General features: G+C 44.6%; 1 protein-coding gene across 1 annotated transcript in view; it reads left to right on the top strand.

Annotated features, from left to right (window-relative positions):
* The first annotated feature begins 8,462 nt into the window (after positions 1-8,462).
* LOC126529449 (fatty acid synthase-like) overlaps positions 8,463-14,290 on the top strand; it is a 29,735-nt gene continuing 23,907 nt past the window's right edge. The window contains exons 1-4 of the mRNA XM_055069677.2: positions 8,463-8,721; positions 9,304-9,520; positions 11,505-11,762; positions 13,329-13,502. Of these exons, the coding sequence (XP_054925652.1) occupies positions 8,512-8,721; positions 9,304-9,520; positions 11,505-11,762; positions 13,329-13,502 (859 nt within the window). The 5' untranslated portion in view covers positions 8,463-8,511. The remainder of the gene's footprint in view (positions 8,722-9,303; positions 9,521-11,504; positions 11,763-13,328; positions 13,503-14,290) is intronic.

The following is a 14,290-nucleotide window of genomic DNA, read 5'->3' as shown; positions in this document are numbered from 1 at the left end:
ATCGACGTGTTAGGGAACGCTGTCTCAGGGACCGGCCCACCTTGTCCAGTACTTTTCTCGTAGCAGCTTGCACTGCGTAGAAACTGCGACGTTGTAGAAACTTCATGCTCGCCCTTGTTAATCGAGTTTTAACATTTCTTCACCTAAGCACGAATGCCTCCGTAGTTTGAACACACATAACATGCAAAGGTTGTATGTACGTTCGAGCGTACATGTATACGCTGATGACATCACAATCAGTGTTTCTCTCGCTTACGCTTGTCTGAGGAAGGTAATGATGGTGACCATTATGATCACATTGAGCCATGTTCCGCAAGACCTCCTTACCGCGACCTTGCAGAACGCTTCGTCGTGGCCACTTGGCTGTAATCTTGAGATATAATTGCAGAAATCTGGATGAAAACTCCTTTATGAAAATTCATGAATGCTGGCTGTGATCTCCTTGAAAACTCCCAGTGATTGCGCAAGCAGGCAACAGTTGCCGAACTATTGCTATTTTATTTTAAGCAAACAAGACAAGTAAGTCTGCAGAACCTCTGTGAGGTTTCATTTATAAAGGGCCAGGTTTTAGCAAATGCGTACCGGAAGTTATGCTGAAATAGTTCAATGTTTCAGCAGTAGTGCTATGATGAACTCGCGGAAAAGCATTCCAAGCTGAAAGTTGCTGACGACGGAGTAGTTCCCAACAGACAGTAGATGCAATCTCGCTTAGACGAGGAAAAATTTCGCGGTGATTTCACACAGTGGAAACTGTCTTCAGCAGAGTATGGCATATGAAAGAAAGGAAACGGGCATCGTCCATGCTGACTATTTAAAATGCATTAAATACGGAAATAACATGTGTATTCCACGCCAATCTTGCACGGACTTTCCCACACGTCAGAAGATCGACTTCAAATATTTTTAGCTAGGGGACTACGCATATGTCAAGGAGTTCCAAGAGCGACTTCTAGCTATATTGTAATAGCTTAGCCTCGCCAATCCCTGTTTCTAGTTATGGGAACTACAGAAACATGCCGACATTATTTCCGTCTTCAAACACAGCATAAAAACCGCCCATTGACTCTAGACATAATGAAACGAGATACTAGTTTTGTTCACAAAGAAATTCCATAAGATCTTCATATATTTCCAAGGCGCAAACTATGGAATTCAGACGTCGGATATCCTCTGTGGCTGCTTACACTTCCGAAAATGTAATTGTCAGTGTACATGTTCATAGACATGTTCAAAAGAGACATGTTCATTCAAGCTGCTCAACAATTAGTACTTTACCAGATATAAATGCGGTTTTAGGATACAGAGAAGTCTATACAGATGGTTTCAGTGCAGCAACCTCTTCAAGTTCAGCATTCATTATACCGCACCCCCAGTACACAAGAATCGTTTAAATTATCTCGGGCGGCATAGTCCACAACGGCTGAACTATTCGCAATCCTATGTGCGGTAAAATTCATGACGTCAGTAACAGATGCGCAAAAGTAGGTAATTTCAGCGATTAACCGGCGGCTATAACATCACTGTGCGGGACAAAAGTAAAAAACAACCAGTGATTGAATTATATACGAAACACTTAAAGACCTCCCAAAGGCAAACCAAGCGAAGCATGAAATAGCATTCCAGTGGATACCAGGGCATTGTAACATTCCTGGCAACACAGCAGTGGATGAAGCAGCACGAAAAGCACACCTCAAAGGTGATTTGATTGCGCTTCCAATATCCAAGAATGAATTACACTGCATTATAAGTACAACGCTCACAATATATGTAGAAATACGTGGTTTGACCAGAATTCTAAGAGATCTGATTTGTATCACATTGATTGGTTTATTGAATTCGAATATTTATTTCAGTAGACATAAATATCGAAATCCTTATTCATTGATTAGGGCTAGCCACAGCCCACGCAAAACATTTCTTACATAGAATCGGCCGTGCGGAAACCCCCAAATGTGATCGTGGATTTGTAGAGCAAGATGTACATCACCTCCTTCTAGGTTTCCCACCTCACGGCAAACCAATACGCCGAGTTAAATCAACCATAATTACATTGGACCGCACATTTTTCAGTTTAAAGAAACTTTTGGGTCCTTGGCCAACAACGGCCTTGCAGAAGAGCGCTTTAAAAGCATTAAAACTTTTATTGAAGACAGCGGCCTTAGTGCCATTATTAACGCTTTTACTGCTCCTTTCATTTCAATGTCGCTGTATACATGTGTGTGTTTGTGGATTATGTTATGTTAATTGTTCTGTTGTGACTATATGTGATAAGGCATTCACACAATATACGTACCACCCGCTGACTAGAAACTCTATTGTTAGGCGACATTAACATTTGTATTTTTTAGACTTTCTCCTACAGAACTCTGGAATCACTTAACTTGTATATTGTATGCGTCAGGTATTTCTTACCTCCTAGTGTTAGTGTGAAAATGTAGGTTGACAATCTCTACTGCTTGTATGAAAAGGTTATTTGATGTGTAATTTTAAACCCTGTATGCTGTAGGCTAGACCTATTCGAGAGTGAAGGAGTAGCTGGTGCCTTAAGTTGTGCGTGAACATCTGCATATATAGCACAAATAAAGAGAGGGAATGGTTCACAATGTGTCCGCAGGTGGCGCTCGTCGACGTCACTTACGCTCTCGGTCTTCGGCCCGACGGGATCGTGGGTCACTCGCTGGGAGAGATCGCCAGTGGGTACGCCGACGGGGGCCTCACCGCAGAGCAGGCCATGCTGTGCGCCTACTGGCGCGGCCGATGCACCGACGTAGGAAATCTCCCGAGAGGAGCCATGGCCGCTGTCGGTAAGCGTTCGGGTCCGTGTTCGCAAAGTTGCGTGCAGCCTAGAGGAACTTGTAAAAACCGGCAATGTTGCAGTGTCATTTCTAAAAATGATGATCGTGGTCATGGTGTTCCCCCAAGGGAAGCTAGTCCAGCGCGCGCTTGGTCGACAACGAACGCTTCACTCCAGGTTGATCATGTGTTTCGGGCGAAGGCGATCAGCACACGTAAACTTGCTTTTGAAGGAGGGAAAGGAAAACACGAAAGAAAAAGTACGGAGAAGTGGGATAAATCAATGTCAAATATCCAAAATAATATTTCTCCGGAAAACAGCATGGCATGTATCCTCGCTTCCGGAGACTGCATTGGATGAACACTATAAATATCCTATATTGCGCTAACTTTTCTTGTAAGTACGCAAAGCATGCAAAAAAATTCAGTGAGAAGCAAAATGGAAAAGGTCACCCAATTGTTGAAAGTCTGGGTCATTCCCGTAGCATCGCCGCGAATGCTCCATGATAAGGTATACTACTGCAGGCCACTTAACAAGCAGAACAAAATCATGAGCATGCCTTATATTATTCGTAAATACGAACGAGAACACGAGGGTTCATTTAGTAGTTGTCAATGCAAGGTACTTTTATTAGCTTTGTGCCACTGAAGGCGAAAACTCGAGCTTACCGGTTTGTGCGAGCCATTATGCATCCACGCATTCGTATTTTTAACCAGAGGCACCGATAACCGGGAAATTTGAAACGTGTGCGGAATCAAAATTGCACGTACGCAATAAAACCAGATATATTCTAATACTCTGGACAGCCTTATTTACGACGTCGAGAGCGGTCAAAATTTATCATAGATCGCTCTTGAATACCCCACTCATTTAGAAATAAGGCTTTTCCAAAAACTCGGCTAAGCAACTGAGCGATTTTGCATAAGCGTTTTACTAACTCGTGACACTTGGTCTCTTCAGACATTTTAAGAGACGCAGTTTACAGAGCTTCGATGCGTGGTTATGATGTACAGTAATAGATGGTATTTTGTCACTTAAATTTTTTTCTCAAATTTCCCACTTTCATTACATTTCATGCTCTTCCCCTGATACATTTCGTTGTACTTAGCTACCATTCTTAGGTTGAAAAAACTTCATTCACCCCTTTTTAACCGTAGCTTAAAAAAAATAATTTCTGCATTTTGCGTCCATTCTGAGCGGGAAATTGGTGTTAGCCTCGCCATCTAAGGCATCTTCTTATCGGCAGACAACACGTATGGCCGATGACGGTCCATACTACGTGGGCCTCTCTACGCAGGGTTGACATGGGAAGAAGCGAAAAGGCGTGACCGCAATGGTGTGGAAGCTGCATGCCACAACGCCGAGGATTCCGTGACCATGTCCGGACCGGAGGACGCCATTTTCGACCTGGTGAAGGAGCTGCAACAAGAGAAATTGTTCGCTCGCGTTGTGAACACCATGAATGTGGCCTTCCACAGCACTCATATGCGGCGCGTAGGACCTGCGCTGCTCAATGAGTACAAACAGGTGAGTGATGAAGGAGCAGTGCCCAAGGCAGCTGCCGTTAGAATCCACAGTAAACGGAGTTTTGATACGGACAAAGAATGTGTCGCAATCTTGACCAACGGCCTCTGCCGTGGAGTTTCCTGCTAAAAAAAGACAAACTACAGCAGAGAACTTTGGCGCAAATGTGTAAGCGTGCTGCGAACGCGACGCGCGTACCAGCAAGGGAATGGTGAATATTAGACAAATTTTCGTAAACTTTGTTACTCTCGATTCAAACGGATTTACGATTTTGCAATGGGAGGGTTACCAACGAGAGGTAGCGTAGGAACTAATTAATGCCTTATACTTGGTACCCGAATTTCGTACAATATATTTATCATGTTCCACGCCTCCTTGGCCCAGTATGGCCTGCGTATTGTGATATACGTAAAGAAAATTAATAAAGAAATTCATATTCCTGTTTCTTTCTAAATAGCTATGAAATCATGCATTTCTACATAGCATATTTTCCATTACCGAAAAAGAAATCGGACAGCTTTCTTTTGTAACATCTATAGCGTTTGTATATCCGGTTTACTTTCCGGTCCCAAATCACGGAAGCATACTCTATTTTAGGCCTGACATATGTACGGTATACCAGTAAGCTGAGCTTTGCTGGAGTTTTTCTTAAGATGCAACCATATCAGGTGTGAACGTTTGGAAAACTAACCTAGATATGAAGTGTTTTCTCCAAGTAGTCAATACTTGATATGCCATACTACACTCAAAATTCCTACCATTGGTCACATTACGCTGAGTGCACTTTGTACCACGGTTATATGACCAAGAAAAAGATAACAACTGATGATAAGAAATACCCGCCTCAACCGCAATAAAGCCATTGGAAACGGCGTCAATGACAAAAAAAAAAAAAAAGAGTTCTGAAAGTGCACTCTCTAGTGTATTCTCATTCAATTTGTCGACCCGCCGTGGTTGCTCAGTGGCTATGGTGTTGGGCTGCTGAGCACGAGGTCGCGGGATCGAATCCCAGCCACGGCGGTCGCATTTCGATGGAGGCAAAATGCGAAAACACCCGTGTACTTAGATTTAGGTGTACGTTAAAGAACCCCAGGTGGTCGAAATTTCCGGAGTCCTCCACTACGGCGTGCCTCATAATCGGAAAGTGGTTTTGGCACGTTAAACCCCATTCAATTTGTCCGACGTTCAAAGCTAGCCTAATATTAAGATAGAATTGCATTTGCATTTGTCTGATTCATCAAACGACAAATGTGTCCAGTCAATCGAGGACAAATTTAAATTTTCTATTATTATAATATTTCATTTTTAATTTCAAGTTAATGATCATGCAGTCTAGGAAGAAATGACCTTTCAGTATCTGGTGCACTCTACGTCGGCCAGAGTACATGCTATAAATCGCCCAGTGAAGTATTTAGAAACAATCATAATCTTCTATTTGTTGCACCACATGTCACGTTTGTTTCTAACAGTCACTGTGACACCCCCGGCCACGTGAGCCGAGATCGCGAAGATAGATGCAGGGACCAGGCGGAATAATTTCATGATCACCGAAGTTTCTGTTCAGCCAGGTCTCGGTTATAGCCACTAAGCGATGGTTGTAGCACACTGAAATCATTTCAAGTTAACGGATTTCATTTACAATTCTCCTAGATTTCTGAGAAAGGATTAACATTTGACGATCAGATATTTGTGAATGTCAAATCCACATCACATTTCTGTGATAGCTTCCAACAAACGTGAAATGCACAATTTTGAAGAAATCGATGTTACTCTCATCATACCCATGTCTGGTAGCTGCAGAATCTCAAACCCAGGGTGGCCTCCAAAATTTTTTTGTACAAACCATATTGTTGCCGTAGCGAAGACGCTTTCAATCTTCAAGACGGAGCTAGCCATCCTGTCTTCCCGGAGACCAAATGGCGTTATATCGACAGATGTTTTATTTGCGACTGCCGTAACCTTTTCTTTTTCTGTTTTCGTTTTCGAATAACGGATGTGTTCACGCTTGACAGTGTAGTCTCGCATTGCAAAGAGTTTTATGCCTTGTTTAACAGAGCTAACTGCTTGCTCATGTATAACCATGAGAGGGTAGTGACGCTTAATCTTACATATCTTAAACATAGTCCTTCTCGCTTCGAAATACCAATATGCCTTCTGATGTCCAGCTTTGGCGAAATAATTCAGCATTTCAAATTCGTTATATATGTAATTGATTGATCTAACCTTGAGCGGGGCACGGCAAAGAGTTTGTTCCGACTACCGATTGTTGCGAAAGATGTACGCAAGTTGTAAACGACGCGATCAAATAACATTGCTGATCTCGCAAGCACGTTTCTAATGCGCTATCAGTTCTCAGGTGATCTCTCATAAACAAAGCGTTTTCAGCTCGATTGTCTTGTTATCGAGCTTAAAGTTCGAATTTGAACGAGATTCGAGAACCGCATTTCGACACAACTTCCATTCGAACTTTGAATAAAGAAATTGAACATATGTAAAAGAGAGATAACGGGAGAAATGCAAGGCAGGGAGGTAAACCAGAATAAGTTCGGTTTTCGCTTTCCCTCCGCTGTACGCGAGCGTGATGGGCTATTTCATTGCGGGGTCATACATTCTCAAATGCTTCCACAAATGTGCTCTTAAGCACGTATGATTTTGTTTAGTAAATCCAGTTGATGTGCAGCGCCCGCCATGCGCATTTCGTGTTCCCGTCTGTTTGGTCTGCCGCAGTGCATTGCAACAACGTTTCATCATGCCAGCAAGCAACGTCTCCAGCATTCATTCATAGGATCAACCAGCCTTTCTTTTTCTTGTGTGCTTGAAACAGGTGGTGCTGGATCCAAAGCCCCGTGGAAAGAATTGGGTGAGCTCCTCCGTTCCGGAGAGCCGCTGGAAGGAGCCCATCGCTCAGCACTGCTCGCCCGAGTATTTCGTCAACAACCTCGTCTCACCCGTGCTCTTCTGCGAGGCCCTCCGACATGTGCCTGGAGACGCCATTGTGGTCGAGATCGCGCCTCATTGCCTTCTGCTGGTAAGAACGAGTATGGGCATATTTTCATGCATAGAGCTTCAATTCCATTCACAGTCGCCATAGCCACTTGTGAAAAGTATACGGTGCATAATGTTTGAGAGAAACGCTGTACGGTTCCGCAGCCTTGGCACGCAGGCAGCAGTGCTAATTCATATCTGTACTATGCCAACAGCAAGGTGAAGCATGATATTTTTGTTTCCTTCCTTCTTCTTTTCTTTTTGTGGGAGGGGGGAGGGTGCAAGAAATACATTTTTTTTTGGAAATGCACCATATTCTTGCGCACCTCCACCCCTGAAACTGTTGACGCCGGCTGCAATGCACCTTATGTTTTCCGGTAGACGTTCTTATGGGATTATCACTATACACTACTAGTCATCGCGCGGCGAAAGAGGCTCTTGCTCTGTAGAATCACGGTCAAAGCTGTTGTAACTCGATGCAGAGAGACAATTGCGTCGCATGCGATTAAGAGAACAGTGTTCTACAACCTAAATACAACACCACTCTGGAACGCGCGTTGCCGCAAGCAGTGTAGTTCTAATTCACGACCTGCTTCGAGGCTGGTGTAGCGGATCTACCACTATCTGAACCATTCGCTCTGTTATGACGTCACTTTCCTGCTGCATTTCCTCTGGCAATAACATTAGTTTACAACCAGTGTCCACGCTGTACTCCTGCAATTTCAAAAGTTCAGGATTTCTTTTTCTCATTAAGAACTTAGAACACCTGCAATGTCATTAAGATATCCACACACGATGCGTAAGAAGCTCATCTCGAACTACGATCCATGGGCTGCAGGCACGCAGAACGACGCAGGCATTTTTAAACTTTCTAAAATTCATTGGCAGCAGTAGCCGATTGTATGCATGATAGGTAAACCTATGTGTCCGGACCTAACGAAACACTGCTCGTTTCCTTCCTCCTTTCCCCTTTCTTACTTCCGTTCTTTGCCCGCCTTCACTGCGCTCTCAGCAAATCGGATGCGCGTCTGGTTGATCTCTCCACCGCCCCTTTCGCAGTTCATTCCCCACACTTTTCTGTGCGAATTTAAAAACGAAACTGAATACCGATGGCCTCCGGGAACTCCGCGAATGCCGTTTAAGCAACCAACTATCCGCAGTCGATTCTGCGCCGTGCTCTGGGCTCTGGGGCCTCCTGCGTTGGCCTGATGAAGAGAGACACGGACAACCACTCCTTCTTCTTGGGTTCCCTGGGCAAGCTCCACACTCTGGGAGTGCAGATGGACCCATCGGCACTCTATCCGCCCGTCCCGTGGCCAGTGCCACGCGGCACTCCGAATATTGGCCACCTGGTGAGTTGGGACCACACGCAGCAGTGGGCCGTCGCATCGTGGAAAGACTTTCCTGGCCTGGTAGAGGTGAGTCAGCATTTACGCCACAATATTTTCGTTAGCGTACAGCAGCACGAATAATTTATCAATGTTTCAAATGGCAGGATTGAGCAAGACGCTATATTCAATGACTTTCTGTGCTATGAAGACGGCGACCAGATGAATCGATGCGAACAAGCTGGTGTACGTCTGAAAAAAAAAAGGAACACAAGTATGGTGTGCGGATTTTGCTCTGGTACCCCAAGTACTTCATCCAAATATGGTTTTCTAGGTGGGCTGCTTACTATAATTACAAACAGAACTTCCACGTTACCTTTTAGGTTTTAACACTTTGCCGAAGGGTGTGAACGTTCTGGCCATTTGTACTGACTGAAATGTGTTGTTAGCAATAAATCGCACTGAAATCTCCTGTTTGCTGCTGCTGTGCTTATTTTGTGCTTTAGAAGAGGGTTACAAGTCTGAACAAATGATCCAATACGTCGAGTAACTTGAGCTCACAGTAAAATACGCTGTTAATTAAACTTCAAACTTCAAGCTCTTCAAGCTCTTCAAACTGAACGTGCAGTACGGCGATTACCACGTGGTAACAAGTCGCTCTATCATGCACAGGGAAAGGACGATACTGTGAATATTGACATCAGCGGAAACGAGTACGACGCCTACCTGGCTGGGCATCGGCCCCATGGCGAGGCGACGTTCCCTGTGGGTGGTCACCTGGTGCTCGTGTGGAAATCTCTGAGTAGGCGTCGCGGCAAGGTTATCGAGGAGGTGCCCGTCATCTTCGAGAACGTCAAACTGCACAAGAACGTTGTCCTGCCTGAAACGAGTACGTAGCCAGAGAGAGAGAAAGGAAGTTGTGCGTGCATGTATATATACACTATCAGATACCGCGAACATAGAAATCTCGCGGCCAGGTTTCGCAAAATCGCGTACGTATCCGGCCCACCTATGCTATCCCGTGGTGGCAGAGAGAAAACAGCAGGCGTTGCCCTGCGATAAAACTGAAACCTCTGCCTACTCAGTGCTGACTTTACTGCTTCATTTTTAACGCACCACCACTTTAGTGAACGTGTCACAACGGTCGACGGGATGCCCGACCTGTGGCGTTTACATACTGAAGCAGCAGATTTCTTCCCCTGTTCTCAAGATGCCCGCAGGCAATGCTTAATGTGTGTGTTCTGAAGGAGTGGCTACATTCTTTTTAGGAATACAACGCGACTTTAAGTAGCTGTACGTAGTAGCTGGAGTGGCTGTAAACTTATATCAGTGAATGATCTTCTCCAAGCTCTCAGTCTTATTGTGGCAGACGATAGTGAATTAATAGCAGAGGATAGGAAAGCTAAGGTTTTGCTTTGTTAGAACTTTCTCGCTAAACCTTGGTGCCAATATGTCACCTTGACTAATTTCGAAGCCCTTCGCGGAACTTCCTAGATTGGTTGGCTTGTTCCGACCAAACGGTACCTAACTATTTATCAATGAGCTGTTACCAAGTAGCGAAAAAACTGTGCCATGATCCATGACGCCCCACTGAGCTAGTGCCTGAACTTTCGGCTGGTGTCGCCACCTGTGCTTTGCTCTTGCCTCCTTTCTGCTTCCCGAATCCTCCTCTCTCTGTGACACTGGCGCTTTTGATACTGCAAAAAGCGTCGTACCGTGTTCCGGCCCAGCCCAACATAGCGACGGATTAATTACTTTATTGACTGAGAGCAAGCCTAACGTGATTGAAAGGACGATGAGGACAACGACTGTACAACCTGGCGCGGGCTGTTCGCTCTGGGCAGTGTTACGTGTATAGACGCTTATGAATATGCCTTCATATAATCGTTCTCCTGCCTGTTTGCACGTAACACCATTCCAGTTAAGCGTCCTATATAGAGGCCTACTGGCGCATATACATTCAAAGTAACAAAAAATTTACCACACGAGCATGGCACGTAAACAACGACCTCACAAACTGTCAATGTTCGGGAGCAGTTTACAAGATGTGGTAATTTCATACCGAAGTCTGTCGCGAAATGGTAGAACTGGCTTCACTAATATGGTTGTGTTGTCACAATGGGCGTTGTAAAATTTGCTGACGTTGTGTTATAATAACGCTTAAGTATCAGGACGTTGGACACCAAAAAAATAGATCACCAATAGGGCAGCACGCGCTCCTTCTGACTACATTCGTCTGTGACGAAGAACTTTGTAGTATTCGTTATGCTTTGTGGAAAATCCTCCAGAACAGTAGAGAAAGAAATAAAAGAGGAAAGGCTCGATCGATCGCAAGAACGGAACGAGCCAGTGCATCATGTCCTATCCACTGAACTTGCGCCCAGATCGTAACTTGGTCGTAAAACAAAAAAACATTATCGTAAAAACTCCCCCGACGCAGTGGCTAAGGCGTTACACGAGATGACACGTTCGATTTCCGATTTCTGCATTCCGATGGGGGCGGAATGCATGCAAATCTCACGTGTGCCATGTTTTGCTTACACGTTAAAAACCTTATGCGGCCAATATTTACCTGGAGCCATCCACTAGAGCGTCCCTCATAACTCGCTGTTATGTTTCGCGCCGTTAAACACCAGTGTTTTGTTTTTAAATAGTAAACTACTTAGGCCTCTCTGAAGTTTCAAAGCGTTCCCACTGTAATTTGGAAGATCCGGACTCCCACATAGCACTACGATGCGACAAGTCGGTGATCTTACGCGAGTCCTCCTTTGACCAGTAGTTATGCCCTGGTTCAAAGGTCATTATAGTATGTGTGGAAGACACTCTGCACTTTGTTGAAAGCATTAACGAGAATGTCTCGCACATGTGACCAGGTTCCCTGCGCCTTGTCGTGACCATCATGTACTCCTCCGGCGAGTTCGAAGTCTGTGAAGAAGGCGGCGCGGTGGCGGCAAGCGGTTGCATTCGCATTGCCGAAGGTGGGTCCTCGGCGTTCGACACGGACCTGCCGGTGACCTGTGCGGAGAGCACAGCCTACGAGCTAGACGCCGAGGGCATATACAAGGAGCTCACCGTGCGCGGTTACGACTACCAAGGAGATTTCCGAGGCATCACGCAGGCAGACTTACAAGGTGAGACATTCATTTCTGGTGTGCGATAACCATAGTGTTGTTTGCTCCCACCCTGGTCTATAGAGCAAAAAGAAGCGAGCTCGCGCCCATGTGTTAATGGCGGAGGAATAAGAGAGTGATGCCAACAATTTTAATAAGATCGCTACAGCTACGCAAATGCTGCTTGCACACAGGCGGCTTATGCGCCTTGGCGGACACTAGCTTTGCGAATGAGAAAAATGAGCAAACACATAATTGACGAGAGTCTGTTAATTGGCTTTTGGTAATTTGAGCGACTACGGTGTGCGTTGGTATTACACATTTCAATACAGTCACATCCGAAACCAAATTCATTTTCTTACACTCCTAAAACGTTCTCCGAGGTATATGTAATCAAATTTAGCGCTCAGTACGGTAACTTTGCATTGGGAGGTGCCAATCTGAACTCATAGAGGAACCCCTTTATGACGCAGCTCATTGTGAAAGAATGGCGGGCGCCAGTTTTACTCCTACCAGCCTACATCAGGGGCGGAGCTGTAGTTAGTAACTGTAGCTAGACTGGCCTGCTATGTGGAATTAGTTAGGTCACCTGCGGGGCTCGTCTTCTTATTGGGACTTGCGCCTCTGAATGCCAAATTAGCATACCGAGAATGAAATTTTATAATGAATATCTCGGAACATATGCTCGCTTCAAAAATCAAGCAAAATGAAGTGGGCTTCGATTGCGATTGTCTAAAAAATTTTATATGAAAACATACTGTAGCCGCGAAATAAAAAAGTTAGCATTTTTCTGCCGTACTCATCTTGTTCGCGATACTTCTGACCGCCTAAGCTGATAAAACACCTATGCAAGGAAGTATTGTGTAGCTGGCTTGGCGTTTTCATTATCATATTTCAATGTTTCACTTTGAAGGCGCTGTATGTTTGTGACATTAACATATGTGCTACGACTACCCCATTATGTTTAATTCCTGAAAGTATTTGCACTAGGTAGTGCCTCAATTTTTTTTCATGGCTCTTGATGTGAATTAAGTCATGTTTTTTTATGTCAGCACGATTTTGCGTTATGTTTACCAAAAGCCCAGTATAAGCTCTTCTACTATGCGTTCACGAACTACATCCAACTTTGGGCCGGGGAATGTAGTTCTGAACCGTCACCCAACGAAATGTGTTGGATAAGTGTTCGTATTCTTGGTTTTCGAATAATTTATTACATAGTTAAAACTGCCGCAAATCTGTAGTTGTCGTTACTAGTGCTTCCCTCCTCTGTTTTCACCTATCTGGCCCTGTTTTCGCCAACACAGACAGCTATGCTACACGCCGTGTTCTCAGGAGTACTCCGTGCAACGCACATGGAAGACGAGAGACACAAATGTAGTATACAAACGTGTACATCTCCGTGCGTTCGTCTTGCGCTGCAAGTTACTGACCATGAACCGACTACACCGGCCGTCTGCCATTGCGTCAAAGCTGTCATCACGGGAGACTGCTCAATATTCTCGAATGAATTGCAATAAGTTTTGACATGTTTTAACGCTTCTTGTACTGTGTTAAATAACACTAGCTTCCTTATTTGTTTCTGGCCAGAGCCGCGCGGAAAGCTCCAGTGGAAGGAGAACTGGGTGACCTTCGTCGACAGCATGATCCAGTACATCATGTTCAAAAGCCCTGTCCGAGTGCTCCGCATGCCTACCAGCATTGAATTTTGTAGCTTGGACCCCTGCGAACACGCTGAAGTGATCAAGAAGGCCGGTGACACAGGTGAGCATTACTTTCCGAAATACCGTATATAAGCAGCATGGTGGCAGAATATAACAGTGTGCTTAACTGAAAAAACATAGTGATTATTGATGACATGCTTACATTCACATATATAAATAGAAGGAGACAAAGTGAGGTCTTAAAGAAACGCCCGAGCTATAGTTGTGCACTAAACTACTACTCTGAACAAGAAAAGCCGACGGAAAAGAATAACAAAAGATGGTCGTGAAATTGGAACCAGGGACATTTATACGCAATAAACGTGTATCTCGGTTGTATTCACAGAATGTCGAGTAAAATCACAAGGTGTTTACATCAGTAAAACGCGTGCTAGATGTAAGCGCTACGTAGGTGATTCGCAAATGCGTTGCGGAACGACTGATCAGGTATGCGCTTGCGTATCTGCCGTTTCACGCCGGAATGGGCTGCATACTCGAAGGCGCAACTTTGCTGCAGAATAAAAATCGCTATTTCTCCAGACCCTTTGTGCTGGGTGCTTTCAACTCAAGAATGCAACGAATATGCGAAGCGTCCGCCCACAAAGGGTACCACAATAATATAGGCGCAATAATGATGTTATTTGCTGTTCGACAGTTTTCGCCTCGAGGTGCATCCCTTAGGAATTCAGGGCACCTACGGTAGAGATAAAGAAAGAAAGCCTAAATGATTCTTCTACACACCCTAACTACACACGCAATCAGCACAAATATAGATATATATTGTTGAAGTAAACATCTATTAGAGTCCTTAAGTAAATAAATACGATTCCGTCGCATTTTTCAGCAGCA

This window comes from Dermacentor andersoni, chromosome 8, assembly GCF_023375885.2.
Source record: "Dermacentor andersoni chromosome 8, qqDerAnde1_hic_scaffold, whole genome shotgun sequence".
NCBI lineage: Eukaryota > Metazoa > Arthropoda > Arachnida > Ixodida > Ixodidae > Dermacentor > Dermacentor andersoni.
This window is presented reverse-complemented; position numbering and strand designations above follow the sequence as displayed.